At 54.1% G+C, this 21,302-nt stretch overlaps 1 protein-coding gene across 2 annotated transcripts in view; it reads left to right on the top strand.

Moving 5' to 3' along the window:
• Positions 1-21,302, top strand: part of LOC138755844 (protein LYRIC-like) — a 114,687-nt gene that overhangs the window by 81,016 nt on the left and 12,369 nt on the right. For both annotated transcript variants that reach the window (XM_069922563.1, XM_069922562.1), the window contains exons 9-10: positions 449-565; positions 1,457-1,579. In XM_069922563.1, coding sequence (XP_069778664.1) covers positions 449-565; positions 1,457-1,579 — 240 coding nt within the window. The remainder of the gene's footprint in view (positions 1-448; positions 566-1,456; positions 1,580-21,302) is intronic.

Below are 21,302 nucleotides of genomic sequence, written 5' to 3'. Positions count from 1 at the left end.
ATGGGATTAAGAAGTCAATGTTAAATCCATTGGCCAACTCACTCAAAGATAGCTATGAAAGAGTTAGGTTTCACGTTAATATCAAGAACTAACGATAAAGTGCGAAATATCCTTCATCAAGGGCTCAGGTCCAAAACGCCGGTAACATATCTTTAGCTCCCCTGGACGCTGTGAAACCGGCTGAGTTCCTCCAGCATTCCTGTGTTTTGACTGCAATCACATATCAGCCGACTTTCATGTTTCACTATGGTCAATGGAGATTGGAAAAGTCGATATTAATGCCATGCGGTTGGATCGCTGTATTTGTGTAAATATCACAGGATTGGAACATTTTCTCACTTTTTAAAAAATTTTGTCACTCTGGGCTGGCGAGGCTAGTTTCTGCTTGGGTCTGGTCTGAATTGTTGGGGCTGCAACGTGCTTTTAAAAGATGTTTTCAACTTTGTAGGTGTCAGACGACGATAAAGAAAAAGCAGCTGCTAGTTTGCAAGGTTCTGCAGGCAGCAAGTCCAAAAAGAAGAAAAAGAAGAAGAAAAAGGGCGACGACACTGCCGTTGCTACCCAAGTAAGTGTTTGTCTTGTGTTCAGTGGAGTTCAAAATAACTGGCTGCAGTCTTGTGTTAGAAAGATAGCAAGGGTGATACAGAGAGGAAGAAAGTGGAAAGGAAAGGCACGTGTGGACCTTTTAGGTCAGAAGTCCTGTTGGTGGAGATTGTGAAGAGCAAAGCAGTAAAGGAATAAAGCCTTGAATGTGTATATAGTTCCTGTGAGGATGGTTTTGATGTATTTGCCATCTGAAGATTAGCTTTACAACTTTGTTACAGGTAATGGGTATATTGGAGATGTTTCTGCAGGCTGAAAACCTCCCTGGAAATGTAGGTGGCTTCAGAATAAGAGGTGGATTCCTGCCCAATGGGAAATGGAGAGCTGGCGGTTTGCAGGCACTAAATTTCCCATGGAATCAAAGTGCTAGATTTATAAATAATACAGAGATAACGGAGGCAGAGATAATGTAAAACTAAGAACCAACCTTTTCCGATTTAAAAACAAATAAAGGAAAAATGTGTAATGGAATGACAAGCTGCAGAGATATTTGATATTACAAGTTGAAATTAGTCGATTTTTGGATGAGATTAAACCTGGGTGACATCCGCTTCAAACTGGCTGTTTAAAAAAAACTCCACACATTTTAAATGCCAGAGAAATAGTGAAGCCTTGCTGATGGAGACCGCAGATCCTGCATCTGAAGCCAAGACTGAACAGCATCAGAGTGGGGATAAATTCTGGGTGTTGTGGGTCAAGATTACAACATCGGCAGTATCTTGGGGTTGAGTCGTGCAATGCAAGAGGGTGACGTTCCTCTTGCGCAGGAATTAACGTGCCTGTGCATAAACTTTCAGCAGTTTTCTTTAGGGAAGTTAAATTTCTCAAATTGCCTTTTAATTTTGATGAAAAGGAGGTGGAGGATCAGGAGAAGGAGCCCGCTTGTGGGGACCAAGAGCAACCAGTAATGGAAGCCCAGCCTGAAGAAGAGATTCCTTCACCTGTTGAAACCATATGCACTAGTGAGCCAGCTGAGGTAAGAATTTCCAATCAAAGCAATCTGTTGGCCTGCCTGGCCATTGGATATAAAGTGGATGATGCAGCGTGTAGAGGTTTGGCCCAAGGCTCTTGTGATCCTGGTTCCAGTTGTTCCTGATAGTGCTGTCTGAGAGGAGTTTGCTCATTCTCCTAGTGGCCGTGTCCTCCAAGGACTTCTGTTTCCTCCTACATCCCAAAGTCATGACATGGGTCATGGTAAATTGTCCTCGTGCGTGGGGAGTTGTTGGAACTGTGGGGGAGAATAAAATAGGATCAATGGAATACACAGAAGTGCTGGAGAAACTCAGCTGGCCCCACAGCATCTATAGGAAGCAAAGGGCTACCAATGCTTTGTGCCTGAGCCCTTCGTCAAAGTGTGAGCAAAAGAACGCAGTGCCTGAATGAAGATGTGAGGAGAGGAGTAAAGAAGTGGGGGGGGGGGGGGAATTGAAAGCACAGGCTAACAGGCAAGAAGTGCTCCATTTGGAGGTCAGGCCACAACCCCGTCTCCATCAGAGAGGAAGGTGACCAGAAAATGAATCGAGGAAACAAAAGCCTGTGTTACTCACTGGCCTGATACCCCTATAGAGGGTGAGCCCATTCCCAGGAAGGAACACTTTTGTTGGATGGGTGGGGAATGAGCGAATCACAAGGAATCCAGTTCATCCTGTGCCTTCTCCTCATCAGAGAGACTGGTCGCAGACTGGGAGATTGTTTCTGTCTGCTGCAACAGCAGGTACCACCCAGTGGCCAACTATTTTAATTCTACATCCTATTCCCACACTGACATGTCTGTCCATGCCATGTCAAGGATCAGCTAATATTTCATCTGGGCACTCATCAACATCAACTTCTCCAGCTTCCGTTAAACCCCTTCCCTGGGTCTCTCTTTCCCTATCCTTCATCTCCCCACTTTCTTCCCTCCATTCCTAACCTGTTTAATCTTTCCCTGTAACTCAACTCCTGAAGACCCAGCAACCTAGTAAATCTTCTCTGTACTCTTTCAATCTTATTGATATCCTTCCTGTAGCGAGGCGACCAGAAATGTACACAGTAATCCAAATTTGGGCTCACCAGTGTCTTGTATAACTTCAATATAACATCCCAACTTCTATACTCAAAACTTTAATTTATAAAGGCCAAGATGCCAAAAGCTTTCTTTACAACCCTGTCCACCTGCGACACCAACTTCAGGGACAAAGTACCTGTATCCCAGGTCTCTTTGCTCCTCTGCACTCCTCAGTGGCCTACCATGTACAGTGTGCATCCTTCCAAAATATAATTCCTCGCACTTGTTTGCGTTAAACTCCATCATCCATTTTTTTAATGTCCCACTCTCTCAGTTGGTCCAGATCCTTCTGCAAGCTTTGAAAATCTTCCTCACTGGCCACTAAATCTTCCTCACTGGCCACGTCGCCCCCTATCTTTGTGTCATCAGCAAACTTGACAACAAACAACAATGGTTCCAACACAGATCCCTCGTCACAGGCCTCCAGTCTGAGAAGCAACCATCCACTACCACTCTCTGTTTTCTCCCATTCAGCTAATTTCGAATCCAGTTTACAACCCCTCTACGTATACCTATTGCCTTAACCTTCTGAACTAACCTCCCTTGTAGGACCTTGTCGAAAGCCTTACTAAAGTCCTTGTAGACACAACATCCACAGCCTTTCCTTCATTAACCTTCTTGGTAACATCCTTGAAAAACTCTACAAGATTTGTTAAGATCTATACCACGGCCAAAGTCAAGCTGATTGTCCTTAATCAGCCCATGTCTATCCAAATACCTATATATCCTATCTATATCCTATCTCTCAAACTCCTTCCATTAATTTGCCTACTACTGATGTCAGGCTCACTGGCCTATAGTTACCTGGTTTACTTTTGGAGCCTTTCTTAAACAGTGAGACAACAATCCATTCTCCAATCCTCTGGCACCACCCCGCCAGGGACCCTGCAATTTCAACACCTGTCTCCCTCAAGGTCTGAGGGAATATCTTATCCAACCCCGGGGATTTGTCTACCTTTATTCACTGTAAGGCAGCAAACACCTCCTCCTTAATCTCCATATGTTTCATGACACTTCTATCTGTTTCCATTCCATCCGTATGCACTAGGCCAGTTTCCTGAGGAAATACAGTGGCAAAAAATCTCTCCCATTTCGTGAGACTCCACACAAAGTTGACCACTCTGATCCCCCAGGGGACCGATTTTGTCCCTTGTTATCCTCTTACTCTTAATATACTTGTAGAAACCCTTCGGATTTACCTTCATGTGATCTGCCTTCTTTTTGCCTTCCTGATTTCCTCCTTTAGTATTCTCTTACATTTTCTATGATGGAGGACCTCAGTTTTCTTCAGGCTGACTTCCAGGCCAAACATTTTGGCAGTTTCCGCAAAACAGGACGTCAAGCGCTGAAGAGCTGGCTCTGAATGGGCAACTAAAGCGGCATCGTCTGCAAAGAATAGTTCACGGACAAGTTTCTCTTGTGTCTTGGTGTGAGCTTGCAGGCGCCTCAGATTGAAGAGACTGCCATCCGTGCGGTACCGGATGTAAACAGCGTCTTCATTGTTACAAGGACTGCCTAAAGAAATCTCTTGGTGCCTGCCACATTGACCACCGCCAGTGGGCTGATAACGCCTCAAACCGTGCATCTTGGCGCCTCACAGTTTGGCGGGCAGCAACCTCCTTTGAAGAAGACCGCAGAGCCCACCTCACTGACAAAAGGCAAAGGAGGAAAAACCCAACACCCAACCCCAACCCACCAATTTTCCCCTGCAACCGCTGCAACCGTGTCTGCCTGTCCCGCATCGGACTTGTCAGCCACAAACGAGCCTGCAGCTGACGTGGACTTTTTACCCCCTCCATAAATCTTCGTCCGCGAAGCCAAGCCAAGCCAAAACATTTTCTATACTCTGCAATTACCTCATTTGCTCCTTGTTGCCCATACCAGTTAAACACTTCTCTTCTTAATCATCACCAATATGCCTTGAATACCAAGGTTCCCTCTGCCTGTTAATTTTGCCTTTAATCCTGGTAGGAACGTGCAAACTCTGCACCCTCAATCTCACCTTTGAAGGCCTTCCACTTGCTGGACACATCCTTGCCAAAAAACAGCTTATTCCAATCGACTCTTCCGAGATCCTTTCTCATTTCCACAAAATTGGCCTTTCTCTAATTTAGAACCTCAACTTGAGGGCCAGACTATTATGGACACTGGACCCAAAATGCTCACCTACACAGGCTTCTGCTACCTGACCTGCCTGGATCCCTAATAGGAGATCAAGTATTGCATCCTCTCTCATTGGTACCTCTGTATATTGCTTTAGAAAACTTCTGTACACATTTGACAAATTCCAAGCCATCCAGTCCTTTTACAGTGTGGGAGTCCCATTCAATATGCAGAAAGTTAAAATCTCCTACTACCTCAACTTTGTTTCTTACAATGGTCTGCCATCTCCCGACAGATTTCTGCCCCCAATTCTCTCAGCCTATTGGGAGGTCTATAGTACAAGACCATTAGTGTGCTCACACCTTTCCTGTTCCTTAGCTCCACCCATAAGGCCTCTGTAGGTGGTCCACAGTGCTGTCCTGTCTAAACACAGCTGTGATATTTTCCCTGACTAGCAAAACCACTCCTCCCCCTTTCATCCCTCCCCCTCAATCGTGCTTGAAACATCGCGGAACATTGAGCTACTAGTCCTGCCCCTCCTGCAATCAAGTCTCACTAATAGCAATAACATCATAATCCCAAGTGCAAATCCTGTTTAAACTTTTCTATTTAACTCAAAATAAAAGTTGGATCAGTATTGTTTTGATGTAAATTGGGGGCCTGAGTGGACTTAGTGAGACAAATGACCTGTTTCTACTCTATGTGACTCTGACTCAATGGCTGTTATTGATACCCAGCAGGATAAGTAGCATTTGTGGAGACAGTTCTTTCACCTTAAGGATGTCCGTCTGCCATTTCAAGCTGTTCGCTCCCTCCATTACTGGTTGCATAGCTGCAAAGTGGTGCCAACTACAAAATGCATTTACTTGCCTAGCTCCACTGATAGCACTTTTTTGTCCTCCTGGGAGAAACCTGGCATCAGGCATGTGGAAGTTACCCAGCCCCCGAGGAATCTGTGGATCTAAATCTCACAACTACCTGCTGCGGGAACTTCTTCACAACATGGCTCTCCCCCTACCTTCTCCAGGGCAGCTAGAGATGGACCAGCATGCCGAGATGTTGGTGAGGGAATGCTGCTGACTGGCACATTTCAGGATGCAGGGCTACGTGAGGGATGCACTAAGGCTTGGTATAGCCAATTCAAGGGCACTGTGTGGAAGGACCAACGTCTAGAGACCTCCTGATACCGGGCATTGAGGAGCTGAGACTGGAAGGGAAGCCCCTCAAATAACGGAGGTGGGGGAAGAAATTGCAAGGGACCACCTTTGTGGCAACAGTGCTTTGTAGGAAATTGGAGGATTAATGTTTCAATGTAGAGCAATGGAATGTATCTGACACTAAGAAGGTAAAAGAGCTTTGCTCTGTTTTTTGTATATACAGTGAAACCCCGATTTAAGGTGATTTTGGATATAACGTGATGAGTCATTGGACTCATGCTGATTATAGTAGGTCCTCCGTATCTGTGGTGGATTGGTTCCAGGACCCCTCACGGATACCAAAATCCGCAGATGCTCAAATGCATTATTTTCAGGGATAAATTAAGCAAGCAAGTGATCCTGGCAGGAGCGGGGGTGTCGGGCTCCCAGCGGGAGTGGGGAAAATTTTTCCGGTGCACGAGGCCATGGACAGTCATGTTGTTATGGAAATGGTGCGTGGAATTGAAATGGTTGGCTGCTGGGATGGATCGCCATGAGGAGATTCGATGGGGCATTCATTAGTACCGAGGGAATTACTTTAAACGGAGGATGATGAATCTCTGGAGGTACAGTTAAAAACCCCTGGTATCTGCACCTACAGTATAGGGATTGGTAGATGCTGGATAAGTGAATTTCCCTGATGTATGCGTGTATATGCGTGTGTGTGTGTGTGTGTATGTGTATATTTTATATATACATACACACACACATACACGCAAAAAATAAAGTTTATTCTCGCTCTCTCTAGGTATATATATATATATATATATATACACACACCTAGAGAGAGCGAGAATAAACTTTATTTTCGGGGGAAAACATTATGGATGGATAATAAATGGATATATACACAATGAATCCAATCTACTCAGGACAATTAACAAAGTCAGTTATTTGAAGAGCATGGTCAAGAGTAGAATTAAATTGGAAGAACTTGGTGCCAAATTTTATAGTGTTTTTGTCAGTCCACAGACATTTCTCACTGTGATGAAAGGGAGGCTTGAAGTCTAGGAATCCTGTTTTATGAGCGGCCTGAAGAAATGTCGGACTGAACAAAGCCCATCTCTGTGGAGGCATTGAGCCGCGACCCTCATTAAAGATTTTCAGGAGGATTGATTCATAAAATTAACTATCTAATTAAAGCAGCGTGGCTCTGGATTAGGTTTTAAAATCAGCCACAGTGCTCTGGACCACGAAAGACCTCGTGTTCAGTGTGGTAAACGTTAAAAGTCGGCCCTTGGGCACCATGAGCAAGCCATCACGTGAATGCTGCCTCAAGTATCGGGATGTCCTGGACCTGATGGACAGACTGGAGAATGAACTGACTGAGATGCCCGACAATTCCAGCTGACTTCCAGTAGGAGCAAAGAGATCAGATATTTTTGCAGCTTTATTTTTTTTGCAGTGTGAATATTTTTTCAATTTAATGTATTACATTTCTTCATTTAATTATATTGAAATTGTTCCCGTTTTGTATATCTGGGAAGTTGCAGCAGGACTTCCATTTCGGAGGCTAACAAGAGGGAATGAAGATACCACAAAAATGAAACAATCACACAAAATGTTGGAGGAACTCAGCGGGTCAGGCAACAGCCATGGAAGTCGATAGAAAGTCAATGTTTTGGGCTGAAACCTTCTATCAGGATGAGGAGATTAAGGAACATCGGTTGATGAGGGATATTGGGGCACTGGTCAGGGAAAAGGAGGCTTGTGTCAGTCTGATGAAGGGTCTCAGCTTGTAACGTTTTCTAATCTCTTCTGTCGATGCTGCCTTACCCTGCAGAGTCCCTCCAGCACTCTGTGTGTTCTCCAAGACCCTCCAGCCCTCTGTGCATTCACCAAGACCCTCCGGCCCTCTGTGCATTCTGCAAGACCCTCCAGCAGTCTGTGCCTTCTCCAAGACCCTCCAGCCCTCTGTGCCTTCTCCAAGACCCTCCAGCACTCTGTGCATTCACCAAGACCCTCCGGCCCTCTGTGCCTTCTCCAAGACCCTCCAGCCCTCTGTGCCTTCTGCAAGACCCTCCAGCAGTCTGTGCCTTCTCCAAGACCCCCCAGCACTCTGTGCCTTCTCCAAGACTCTCCAGCGCTCTGTGCCTTCTCCAAGACCCTCCAGCACTCTGTGCCTTCTCCAAGACTCTCCAGCCCTCTGTGCCTTCTCCAAGACCCTCCAGCACTCTGTGCCTTCTCCAAGACCCTCCAGCCCTCTGTGCCTTCTCCAAGACCCTCCTGCCTTCTCCAAGACCCTCCAGCCTTCTGTGCCTTCTCCAAGACTCTCCAGCCCTCTGTGCCTTCTCCAAGACCCTCCAGCCCTCTGTGCGTTCACCAAAACCCTCCAGCCCTCTGTGCCTTCTCCAAGACCCTCCAGCACTCTGTGCCTTCTCCAAGACCCTCCAGCACTCTGTGCGTTCTCCAAAACCCTCCAGCCCTCTGTGCCTTATCCAAGACCCTCCAGCATTCTGTGCCTTCTCCAAGACCCTCCAGCATTCTGTGCCTTCTCCAAGACCCTCCAGCACTCTGTGCCTTCTCCAAGACTCTCCAGCACTCTGTGCCTTCTCCAAGACCCTCCAGCACTCTGTGCCTTCTCCAAGACCCTCCAGCCCTCTGTGCCTTCTCCAAGACCCTCCTGCCTTCTCCAAGACCCGCCAGCCCTCTGTGCCTTCTCCAAGACCCTCCAGCCCTCTCTGCCTCTCCAAGACCCTCCAGCCCTCTGTGCCTTCTCCAAGACCCTCCAGCCCTCTGTGCATTCTCCAAAACCCTCCAGCGCTCGGTGCTTTCTCCAAGACCCTCCAGCCCTCCGTGCCTTCTCCAAGACCCTCCAGCAATCTGTGCCTTCTCCAAGTCCCTCCAGCACTCTGTGCCTTCTCCAAGACCCTCCAGCCCTCAGTGCCTTCTCCAAGACCCTCCAGCCCTCTGTGCGTTTTCCAAAACCCTCCAGCCCTCTGTGCCTTTTCCAAGACCCTCCAGCCCTCTGTGCTTTCTCCAAGACCCTCCAGCCGTGCCTTCTACAAGATCCTCCAGCACTCTGTGCCTTCTCCAAGACACTCAAGCCCTCTGTGCCTTCTCCGACCCTCCAGCCCTCTGTGCCATCTCCAAGACCCTGCAGCCCTCTGTGCCTTCTCCAAGACCCTCCAGCACTCTGTGCCTTCTCCAAGACCCTCCAGCCCTCTGCGCCTTTTCCAAGAACCTCCAGCCCTCTGTGCCTTCTCCAAGACCCTCTGTCCCTACTCCAAGACCCTCCAGCTCTCTGTGCCTTCTCCAAGACCCTCCATCCCTCTGTGCCTTCTCCAAGACCCTCTGTGCCTTCTCCAAGACCCTCCAGCCCTCTGTGCCTTCTCCAGGACACTCTGTGCCTTCTCCAAGACCGTCCAGCAGTCTGTGCCTTCTCCAAGACCCTCCAGCAGTCTGTGCCTTATGCAAGACCCTCCAGCACTCTGTGCCTTCTCCAAGACCCTCCAGCCCTCTGTGCCTTCTCCAAGACCCTCCAGCCCTCTGTGCCTTCTCCAGGACACTCTGTGCCTTCTCCAAGACCGTCCAGCAGTCTGTGCCTTCTCCAAGACCCTCCAGCAGTCTGTGCCTTATGCAAGACCCTCCAGCACTCTGTGCCTTCTCCAAGACCCTCCAGCACTCTGTGCCTTCTCCAAGACTCTCCAGCACTCTGTGCCTTCTCCAAGACCCTCCAGCCCTCTGTGCCTTCTCCAAGACCCTCCTGCCTTCTCCAAGACCCTCCAGCCCTCTGTGCCTTCTGCAAGACACTCCAGCCCTCTGTGCCTTCTCCAAGACCCTCCAGCCCTCTGTGCCTTCTCCAAGACCCTCCAGCCCTCTGTGCGTTTTCCAAAACCCTCCAGCCCTCTGTGCCTTTTCCAAGACCCTCCAGCCCTCTGTGCCTTCTCCAAGACCCTCCAGCCGTGCCTTCTACAAGATCCTCCAGCCCTCTGTGCCATCTCCAAGACCCTCCGGCCCTCTGTGCCTTCTGCAAGACCCTCCAGCAGTCTGTGCCTTCTCCAAGACCCTCCAGCCCTCTGTGCCTTCTCCAAGACCCTCCAGCACCCTGTGCATTAACCAAGACCCTCCGGCCCTCTGTGCCTTCTCCAAGACACTCCAGCCCTCTGTGCCTTCTCCAAGACCCTCCAGCCGTGCCTTCTACAAGATCCTCCAGCCCTCTGTGCCATCTCCAAGACCCTCCGGCCCTCTGTGCCTTCTGCAAGACCCTCCAGCAGTCTGTGCCTTCTCCAAGACCCTCCAGCCCTCTGTGCCTTCTCCAAGACCCTCCAGCACACTGTGCATTCACCAAGACCCTCCGGCCCTCTGTGCCTTCTCCTAGACACTCCAGCCCTCTGTGCCTTCTGCAAGACCCTCCAGCAGTCTGTACCTTCTCCAAGACCCTCCAGCAGTCTGTGCTTTCTGCAAGACCCTCCAGCACTCTGTGCCTTCTCCAAGACTCTCCAGCTCTCTGTGCCTTCTCCAAGACCCTCCAGCACTCTGTGCCTTCTCCAAGACCCTCCAGCCCTCTTTGCCTTCTCCAAGACCCTCCAGCCCTCTGTGCCTTCTCCAAGACCCTCCAGCCCTCTGTGCGTTCTCCAAAACCCTCCAGCCCTCTGTGCCTTCTCCAAGACCCTCCAGCACTCTGTGCGTTCTCCAAAACCCTCCAGCCCTCTGTGCCTTATCCAAGACCCTCCAGCATTCTGTGCCTTCTCCAAGACCCTCCAGCATTCTGTGCCTTCTCCAAGACCCTCCAGCACTCTGTGCGTTCTCCAAAACCCTCCAGCCCTCTGTGCCTTCTCCAAGACCCTCCAGCACTCTGTGCCTTCTCCAAGACCCTCCAGCACTCTGTGCCTTCTCCAAGACTCTCCAGCACTCTGTGCCTTCTCCAAGACCCTCCAGCACTCTGTGCCTTCTCCAAGACCCTCCAGCCCTCTGTGCCTTCTCCAAGACCCTCCTGCCTTCTCCAAGACCCGCCAGCCCTCTGTGCCTTCTCCAAGACCCTCCAGCCCTCTGTGCCTCTCCAAGACCCTCCAGCCCTCTGTGCCTTCTCCAAGACCCTCCAGTCCTCTGTGCGTTCTCCAAAACCCTCCAGCGCTCGGTGTTTTCTCCAAGACCCTCCAGCCCTCCGTGCCTTCTCCAAGACCCTCCAGCACTCTTTGCCTTCTCCAAGTCCCTCCAGCACTCTGTGCCTTCTCCAAGACCCTCCAGCCCTCTGTGCCGTCTCCAAGACCCTCCAGCCCTCTGTGCTTTCTCCAAGACCCTCCAGCCGTGCCTTCTACAAGATCCTCCAGCACTCTGTGCCTTCTCCAAGACACTCAAGCCCTCTGTGCCGTCTCCAAGACCCTCCAGCCCTCTGTGCTTTCTCCAAGACCCTCCAGCCGTGCCTTCTACAAGATCCTCCAGCACTCTGTGCCTTCTCCAAGACACTCAAGCCCTCTGTGCCTTCTCCAAGACCCTCCAGCCCTCTGTGCCATCTCCAAGACCCTCCAGCCCTCTGTGCCTTCTCCAAGACCCTCCAGCACTCTGTGCCTTCTCCAAGACCCTCCAGCCCTCTGTGCCTTTTCCAAGAACCTCCAGCCCTCTGTGCCTTCTCCAACACCCTCTGTGCCTTCTCCAAGACCCTCCATCCCTCTGTGCCTTCTCCAAGATCCTCTGTGCCTTCTCCAAGACCCTCCAGCCCTCTGTGCCTTCTCCAGGACACTCTGTGCCTTCTCCAAGACCCTCCAGCAGTCTGTGCCTTCTCCAAGACCCTCCAGCAGTCTGTGCCTTCTCCAAGACCCTCCAGCAGTCTGTGCCTTCTGCAAGACCCTCCAGCACTCTGTGCCTTCTCCAAGACCCTCCAGCACTCTGTGCCTTCTCCAAGACTCTCCAGCCCTCTGAGCCTTCTCCGACCCTCCAGCACTCTGTGCCTTCTCCAAGACCCTCCAGCCCTCTGTGCCTTCTCCAAGACCCTCCTGCCTTCTCCAAGACCCTCCAGCCCTCTGTGCCTTCTCCAAGACCCTCCAGCCCTCTGTGCCTTCTCCAAGACCCTCCAGCCCTCTGTGCCTTCTCCAAGACCCTCCAGCCCTCTGTGCCTTCTCCAAGACCCTCCAGCCCTCTGTGCCTTCTCCAGGACACTCTGTGCCTTCTCCAAGACCGTCCAGCAGTCTGTGCCTTCTCCAAGACCCTCCAGCAGTCTGTGCCTTATGCAAGACCCTCCAGCACTCTGTGCCTTCTCCAAGACCCTCCAGCCCTCTGTGCCTTCTCCAAGACCCTCCAGCCCTCTGTGCCTTCTCCAGGACACTCTGTGCCTTCTCCAAGACCGTCCAGCAGTCTGTGCCTTCTCCAAGACCCTCCAGCAGTCTGTGCCTTATGCAAGACCCTCCAGCACTCTGTGCCTTCTCCAAGACCCTCCAGCACTCTGTGCCTTCTCCAAGACTCTCCAGCACTCTGTGCCTTCTCCAAGACCCTCCAGCCCTCTGTGCCTTCTCCAAGACCCTCCTGCCTTCTCCAAGACCCTCCAGCCCTCTGTGCCTTCTGCAAGACACTCCAGCCCTCTGTGCCTTCTCCAAGACCCTCCAGCCCTCTGTGCCTTCTCCAAGACCCTCCAGCCCTCTGTGCGTTTTCCAAAACCCTCCAGCCCTCTGTGCCTTTTCCAAGACCCTCCAGCCCTCTGTGCCTTCTCCAAGACCCTCCAGCCGTGCCTTCTACAAGATCCTCCAGCCCTCTGTGCCATCTCCAAGACCCTCCGGCCCTCTGTGCCTTCTGCAAGACCCTCCAGCAGTCTGTGCCTTCTCCAAGACCCTCCAGCCCTCTGTGCCTTCTCCAAGACCCTCCAGCACCCTGTGCATTAACCAAGACCCTCCGGCCCTCTGTGCCTTCTCCAAGACACTCCAGCCCTCTGTGCCTTCTCCAAGACCCTCCAGCCGTGCCTTCTACAAGATCCTCCAGCCCTCTGTGCCATCTCCAAGACCCTCCGGCCCTCTGTGCCTTCTGCAAGACCCTCCAGCAGTCTGTGCCTTCTCCAAGACCCTCCAGCCCTCTGTGCCTTCTCCAAGACCCTCCAGCACTCTGTGCATTCACCAAGACCCTCCGGCCCTCTGTGCCTTCTCCTAGACACTCCAGCCCTCTGTGCCTTCTGCAAGACCCTCCAGCAGTCTGTACCTTCTCCAAGACCCTCCAGCAGTCTGTGCTTTCTGCAAGACCCTCCAGCACTCTGTGCCTTCTCCAAGACTCTCCAGCTCTCTGTGCCTTCTCCAAGACCCTCCAGCACTCTGTGCCTTCTCCAAGACCCTCCAGCCCTCTGTGCCTTCTCCAAGACCCTCCAGCCCTCTGTGCCTTCTCCAAGACCCTCCAGCCCTCTGTGCGTTCTCCAAAACCCTCCAGCCCTCTGTGCCTTCTCCAAGACCCTCCAGCACTCTGTGCGTTCTCCAAAACCCTCCAGCCCTCTGTGCCTTATCCAAGACCCTCCAGCATTCTGTGCCTTCTCCAAGACCCTCCAGCATTCTGTGCCTTCTCCAAGACCCTCCAGCACTCTGTGCGTTCTCCAAAACCCTCCAGCCCTCTGTGCCTTCTCCAAGACCCTCCAGCACTCTGTGCCTTCTCCAAGACCCTCCAGCACTCTGTGCCTTCTCCAAGACTCTCCAGCACTCTGTGCCTTCTCCAAGACCCTCCAGCACTCTGTGCCTTCTCCAAGACCCTCCAGCCCTCTGTGCCTTCTCCAAGACCCTCCTGCCTTCTCCAAGACCCGCCAGCCCTCTGTGCCTTCTCCAAGACCCTCCAGCCCTCTGTGCCTCTCCAAGACCCTCCAGCCCTCTGTGCCTTCTCCAAGACCCTCCAGTCCTCTGTGCGTTCTCCAAAACCCTCCAGCCCTCCGTGCCTTCTCCAAGACCCTCCAGCACTCTTTGCCTTCTCCAAGTCCCTCCAGCACTCTGTGCCTTCTCCAAGACCCTCCAGCCCTCTGTGCCGTCTCCAAGACCCTCCAGCCCTCTGTGCTTTCTCCAAGACCCTCCAGCCGTGCCTTCTACAAGATCCTCCAGCACTCTGTGCCTTCTCCAAGACACTCAAGCCCTCTGTGCCGTCTCCAAGACCCTCCAGCCCTCTGTGCTTTCTCCAAGACCCTCCAGCCGTGCCTTCTACAAGATCCTCCAGCACTCTGTGCCTTCTCCAAGACACTCAAGCCCTCTGTGCCTTCTCCAAGACCCTCCAGCCCTCTGTGCCATCTCCAAGACCCTCCAGCCCTCTGTGCCTTCTCCAAGACCCTCCAGCACTCTGTGCCTTCTCCAAGACCCTCCAGCCCTCTGTGCCTTTTCCAAGAACCTCCAGCCCTCTGTGCCTTCTCCAACACCCTCTGTGCCTTCTCCAAGACCCTCCATCCCTCTGTGCCTTCTCCAAGATCCTCTGTGCCTTCTCCAAGACCCTCCAGCCCTCTGTGCCTTCTCCAGGACACTCTGTGCCTTCTCCAAGACCCTCCAGCAGTCTGTGCCTTCTCCAAGACCCTCCAGCAGTCTGTGCCTTCTCCAAGACCCTCCAGCAGTCTGTGCCTTCTGCAAGACCCTCCAGCACTCTGTGCCTTCTCCAAGACCCTCCAGCACTCTGTGCCTTCTCCAAGACTCTCCAGCCCTCTGTGCCTTCTCCGACCCTCCAGCACTCTGTGCCTTCTCCAAGACCCTCCAGCCCTCTGTGCCTTCTCCAAGACCCTCCTGCCTTCTCCAAGACCCTCCAGCCCTCTGTGCCTTCTCCAAGACCATCCAGCCCTCTGTGCCTTCTCCAAGACCCTCCAGCCCTCTGTGCCTTCTCCAAGACCCTCCAGCCCTCTGTGCGTTTTCCAAAACCCTCCAGCCCTCTGTGCCTTTTCCAAGACCCTCCAGCCCTCTGTGCCTTCTCCAAGACCCTCCAGCCGTGCCTTCTACAAGATCCTCCAGCACTCTGTGCCTTCTCCAAGACACTCAAGCCCTCTGTGCCTTCTCCAAGACCCTCCAGCCCTCTGTGCCATCTCCAAGACCCTCCAGCCCTCTGTGCCTTCTCTAAGACCCTCCAGCACTCTGTGCCTTCTCCAAGACCCTCCAGCCCTCTGTGCCTTCTCCAAGACCCTCCAGCCCTCTGTGCCTTCTCCAAGACCCTCTGTGCCTTCTCCAAGACCCTCCAGCCCTCTGTGCCTTCTCCAAGACCCTCCATCCCTCTGTGCCTTCTCCAAGACCCTCTGTGCCTTCTCCAAGACCCTCCAGCCCTCTGTGCCTTCTCCAAGACCCTCCGGCCCTCTGTGCCTTCTCCAAGACCCTCCGGCCCTCTGTTCCTTCTCCAAGATCCTCCAGCCCTCTGTTCCTTCTCCAAGACCCTTCAGCACTCTGTGCCTTCTCCAAGACCCTTCAGCCCTCTGTGCCTTCTCCAAGACCCTCCAGCACTCTGTGCCTTCTCCAAGACCCTCCAGCCCTCTGTGCCTTCTCCAAGACCCTCCAGCACTCTGTGCCTTCTCCAAGACCCTCCAGCCTTCTGTGCCTTCTCCAAGACCCTCCAGCCCTCTGTGCCTTCTCCAAGATCCTCCAGCCCTCTGTTCCTTCTCCAAGACCCTCCAGCACTCTGTGCCTTCTCCAAGACCCTCCAGCCCTCTGTGCCTTCTCCAAGACCCTCCAGCCCTCTGTGCCTTCTCCAAGACCCTCCAGCCCTCTGTGCCTTCTCCTCCAGCCCTCTGTGCCTCTCCAAGACCCTCCAGCCCTCTGTGCCTTCTCCAAGACCCTCCAGCCCTCTGTGCGTTCTCCAAAACCCTCCAGCGCTCGGTGTTTTCTCCAAGACCCTCCAGCCCTCCGTGCCTTCTCCAAGACCCTCCAGCAATCTGTGCCTTCTCCAAGTCCCTCCAGCACTCTGTGCCTTCTCCAAGACCCTCCAGCCCTCTGTGCCGTCTCCAAGACCCTCCAGCCCTCTGTGCTTTCTCCAAGACCCTCCAGCCGTGCCTTCTACAAGATCCTCCAGCACTCTGTGCCTTCTCCAAGACCCTCCAGCCCTCTGTGCCTCTCCAAGACCCTCCAGCCCTCTGTGCCTTCTCCAAGACCCTCCAGCCCTCTGTGCGTTTTCCAAAACCCTCCAGCCCTCTGTGCCTTTTCCAAGACCCTCCAGCCCTCTGTGCCTTCTCCAAGACCCTCCAGCCGTGCCTTCTACAAGATCCTCCAGCCCTCTGTGCCATCTCCAAGACCCTCCGGCCCTCTGTGCCTTCTGCAAGACCCTCCAGCAGTCTGTGCCTTCTCCAAGACCCTCCAGCCCTCTGTGCCTTCTCCAAGACCCTCCAGCACTCTGTGCATTCACCAAGACCCTCCGGCCCACTGTGCCTTCTCCAAGACACTCCAGCCCTCTGTGCCTTCTGCAAGACCCTCCAGCAGTCTGTGCCTTCTCCAAGACCCTCCAGCAGTCTGTGCCTTCTCCAAGACCCTCCAGCAGTCTGTGCTTTCTGCAAGACCCTCCAGCACTCTGTGCCTTCTCCAAGACTCTCCAGCTCTCTGTGCCTTCTCCAAGACCCTCCAGCACTCTGTGCCTTCTCCAAGACCCTCCAGCCCTCTGTGCCTTCTCCAAGACCCTCCAGCCCTCTGTGCCTTCTCCAAGACCCTCCAGCCCTCTGTGCGTTCTCCAAAACCCTCCAGCCCTCTGTGCCTTCTCCAAGACCCTCCAGCACTCTGTGCCTTCTCCAAGACCCTCCAGCACTCTGTGCGTTCTCCAAAACCCTCCAGCCCTCTGTGCCTTCTCCAAGACCCTCCAGCACTCTGTGCCTTCTCCAAGACCCTCCAGCACTCTGTGCCTTCTCCAAGACTCTCCAGCACTCTGTGCCTTCTCCAAGACCCTCCAGCACTCTGTGCCTTCTCCAAGACCCTCCAGCCCTCTGTGCCTTCTCCAAGACCCTCCTGCCTTCTCCAAGACCCGCCAGCCCTCTGTGCCTTCTCCAAGACCCTCCAGCCCTCTGTGCCTCTCCAAGACCCTCCAGCCCTCTGTGCCTTCTCCAAGACCCTCCAGTCCTCTGTGCGTTCTCCAAAACCCTCCAGCGCTCGGTGTTTTCTCCAAGACCCTCCAGCCCTCCGTGCCTTCTCCAAGACCCTCCAGCACTCTTTGCCTTCTCCAAGTCCCTCCAGCACTCTGTGCCTTCTCCAAGACCCTCCAGCCCTCTGTGCCGTCTCCAAGACCCTCCAGCCCTCTGTGCTTTCTCCAAGACCCTCCAGCCTTGCCTTCTACAAGATCCTCCAGCACTCTGTGCCTTCTCCAAGACACTCAAGCCCTTTGTGCCGTCTCCAAGACCCTCCAGCCCTCTGTGCTTTCTCCAAGACCCTCCAGCCGTGCCTTCTACAAGATCCTCCAGCACTCTGTGCCTTCTCCAAGACACTCAAGCCCTCTGTGCCTTCTCCAAGACCCTCCAGCCCTCTGTGCCTTCTCCAAGACCCTCCAGCCCTCTGTGCCTTCTCCAAGACCCTCCAGCACTCTGTGCCTTCTCCAAGACCCTCCAGCCCTCTGTGCCTTTTCCAAGAACCTCCAGCCCTCTGTGCCTTCTCCAAGACCCTCTGTGCCTTCTCCAAGACCCTCCATCCCTCTGTGCCTTCTCCAAGATCCTCTGTGCCTTCTCCAAGACCCTCCAGCCCTCTGTGCCTTCTCCAGGACACTCTGTGCCTTCTCCAAGACCCTCCAGCAGTCTGTGCCTTCTCCAAGACCCTCCAGCAGTCTGTGCCTTCTCCAAGACCCTCCAGCAGTCTGTGCCTTCTGCAAGACCACCAGCACTCTGTGCCTTCTCCAAGACCCTCCAGCACTCTGTGCCTTCTCCAAGACTCTCCAGCCCTCTGTGCCTTCTCCAAGACCCTCCAGCACTCTGTGCCTTCTCCAAGACCCTCCAGCCCTCTGTGCCTTCTCCAAGACCCTCCTGCCTTCTCCAAGACCCTCCAGCCCTCTGTGCCTTCTCCAAGACCCTCCAGCCCTCTGTGCCTTCTCCAAGACCCTCCAGCCCTCTGTGCCTTCTCCAAGACCCTCCAGCCCTCTGTGCGTTTTCCAAAACCCTCCAGCCCTCTGTGCCTTTTCCAAGACCCTCCAGCCCTCTGTGCCTTCTCCAAGACCCTCCAGCCGTGCCTTCTACAAGATCCTCCAGCACTCTGTGCCTTCTCCAAGACACTCAAGCCCTCTGTGCCTTCTCCAAGACCCTCCAGCCCTCTGTGCCATCTCCAAGACCCTCCAGCCCTCTGTGCCTTCTCTAAGACCCTCCAGCACTCTGTGCCTTCTCCAAGACCCTCCAGCCCTCTGTGCCTTCTCCAAGACCCTCCAGCCCTCTGTGCCTTCTCCAAGACCCTCTGTGCCTTCTCAAAGACCCTCCAGCCCTCTGTGCCTTCTCCAAGACCCTCCATCCCTCTGTGCCTTCTCCAAGACCCTCTGTGCCTTCTCCAAGACCCTCCAGCCCTCTGTGCCTTCTCCAAGACCCTCCGGCCCTCTGTGCCTTCTCCAAGACCCTCCGGCCCTCTGTGCCTTCTCCAAGACCCTCCGGCCCTCTGTGCCTTCTCCAAGATCCTCCAGCCCTCTGTTCCTTCTCCAAGACCCTCCAGCACTCTGTGCCTTCTCCAAGACCCTTCAGCCCTCTGTGCCTTCTCCAAGACCCTCCAGCACTCTGTGCCTTCTCCAAGACCCTCCAGCCCTCTGTGCCTTCTCCAAGACCCTCCAGCACTCTGTGCCTTCTCCAAGACCCTCCAGCCTTCTGTGCCTTCTCCAAGACCCTCCAGCCCTCTGTGCCTTCTCCAAGATCCTCCAGCCCTCTGTTCCTTCTCCAAGACCCTCCAGCACTCTGTGCCTTCTCCAAGACCCTCCAGCCCTCTGTGCCTTCTCCAAGACCCTCCAGCCCTCTGTGCCTTCTCCAAGACCCTCCAGCACTCTGTGCCTTCTCCAAGACCCTCCAGCACTCTGTGCCTTCTCCAAGACCCTCCAGCACTGTGCCTTCTCCAAGACCCCCCAGCCCTCTGTGCGTTCTCCAAGACCCTCCAGCCCTCTGTGCCTTCTCCAAGACCCTCCAGCACTCTGTGCGTTCTCCAAAACCCTCCAGCCCTCTGTGCCTTCTCCAAGACCCTCCAGCACTCTGTGCCTTCTCCAAGACCCTCCAGCACTCTGTGCCTTCTCCAAGACTCTCCAGCACTCTGTGCCTTCTCCAAGACCCTCCAGCACTCTGTGCCTTCTCCAAGACCCTCCAGCCCTCTGTGCCTTCTCCAAGACCCTCCTGCCTTCTCCAAGACCCGCCAGCCCTCTGTGCCTTCTCCAAGACCCTCCAGCCCTCTGTGCCTCTCCAAGACCCTCCAGCCCTCTGTGCCTTCTCCAAGACCCTCCAGTCCTCTGTGCGTTCTCCAAAACCCTCCAGCGCTCGGTGTTTTCTCCAAGACCCTCCAGCCCTCCGTGCCTTCTCCAAGACCCTCCAGCACTCTTTGCCTTCTCCAAGTCCCTCCAGCACTCTGTGCCTTCTCCAAGACCCTCCAGCCCTCTGTGCCGTCTCCAAGACCCTCCAGCCCTCTGTGCTTTCTCCAAGACCCTCCAGCCTTGCCTTCTACAAGATCCTCCAGCACTCTGTGCCTTCTCCAAGACACTCAAGCCCTTTGTGCCGTCTCCAAGACCCTCCAGCCCTCTGTGCTTTCTCCAAGACCCTCCAGCCGTGCCTTCTACAAGATCCTCCAGCACTCTGTGCCTTCTCCAAGACACTCAAGCCCTCTGTGCCTTCTCCAAGACCCTCCAGCCCTCTGTGCCTTCTCCAAGACCCTCCAGCCCTCTGTGCCTTCTCCAAGACCCTCCAGCACTCTGTGCCTTCTCCAAGACCCTCCAGCCCTCTGTGCCTTTTCCAAGAACCTCCAGCCCTCTGTGCCTTCTCCAAGACCCTCTGTGCCTTCTCCAAGACCCTCCATCCCTCTGTGCCTTCTCCAAGATCCTCTGTGCCTTCTCCAAGACCCTCCAGCCCTCTGTGCCTTCTCCAGGACACTCTGTGCCTTCTCCAAGACCCTCCAGCAGTCTGTGCCTTCTCCAAGACCCTCCAGCAGTCTGTGCCTTCTCCAAGACCCTCCAGCAGTCTGTGCCTTCTGCAAGACCACCAGCACTCTGTGCCTTCTCCAAGACCCTCCAGCACTCTGTGCCTTCTCCAAGACTCTCCAGCCCTCTGTGCCTTCTCCAAGACCCTCCAGCACTCTGTGCCTTCTCCAAGACCCTCCAGCCCTCTGTGCCTTCTCCAAGACCCTCCTGCCTTCTCCAAGACCCTCCAGCCCTCTGTGCCTTCTCCAAGACCCTCCAGCCCTCTGTGCCTTCTCCAAGACCCTCCAGCCCTCTGTGCCTTCTCCAAGACCCTCCAGCCCTCTGTGCGTTTTCCAAAACCCTCCAGCCCTCTGTGCCTTTTCCAAGACCCTCCAGCCCTCTGTGCCTTCTCCAAGACCCTCCAGCCGTGCCTTCTACAAGATCCTCCAGCACTCTGTGCCTTCTCCAAGACACTCAAGCCCTCTGTGCCTTCTCCAAGACCCTCCAGCCCTCTGTGCCATCTCCAAGACCCTCCAGCCCTCTGTGCCTTCTCTAAGACCCTCCAGCACTCTGTGCCTTCTCCAAGACCCTCCAGCCCTCTGTGCCTTCTCCAAGACCCTCCAGCCCTCTGTGCCTTCTCCAAGACCCTCTGTGCCTTCTCAAAGACCCTCCAGCCCTCTGTGCCTTCTCCAAGACCCTCCATCCCTCTGTGCCTTCTCCAAGACCCTCTGTGCCTTCTCCAAGACCCTCCAGCCCTCTGTGCCTTCTCCAAGACCCTCCGGCCCTCTGTGCCTTCTCCAAGACCCTCCGGCCCTCTGTGCCTTCTCCAAGACCCTCCGGCCCTCTGTGCCTTCTCCAAGATCCTCCAGCCCTCTGTTCCTTCTCCAAGACCCTCCAGCACTCTGTGCCTTCTCCAAGACCCTTCAGCCCTCTGTGCCTTCTCCAAGACCCTCCAGCACTCTGTGCCTTCTCCAAGACCCTCCAGCCCTCTGTGCCTTCTCCAAGACCCTCCAGCACTCTGTGCCTTCTCCAAGACCCTCCAGCCTTCTGTGCCTTCTCCAAGACCCTCCAGCCCTCTGTGCCTTCTCCAAGATCCTCCAGCCCTCTGTTCCTTCTCCAAGACCCTCCAGCACTCTGTGCCTTCTCCAAGACCCTCCAGCCCTCTGTGCCTTCTCCAAGACCCTCCAGCCCTCTGTGCCTTCTCCAAGACCCTCCAGCACTCTGTGCCTTCTCCAAGACCCTCCAGCACTGTGCCTTCTCCAAGACCCCCCAGCCCTCTGTGCGTTCTCCAAGACCCTCCAGCCCTCTGTGCCTTCTCCAAGACCCTCCAGCCCTCTGTGCCTTCTCCAAGATGCTCCAGCCCTCTGTGCCTTTTTCAAGACCCTCCAGCACTCTGT

This window comes from Narcine bancroftii, chromosome 2 (genome assembly GCF_036971445.1).
Source record: "Narcine bancroftii isolate sNarBan1 chromosome 2, sNarBan1.hap1, whole genome shotgun sequence".
Classification (NCBI taxonomy): domain Eukaryota; kingdom Metazoa; phylum Chordata; class Chondrichthyes; order Torpediniformes; family Narcinidae; genus Narcine; species Narcine bancroftii.
This window is presented reverse-complemented; position numbering and strand designations above follow the sequence as displayed.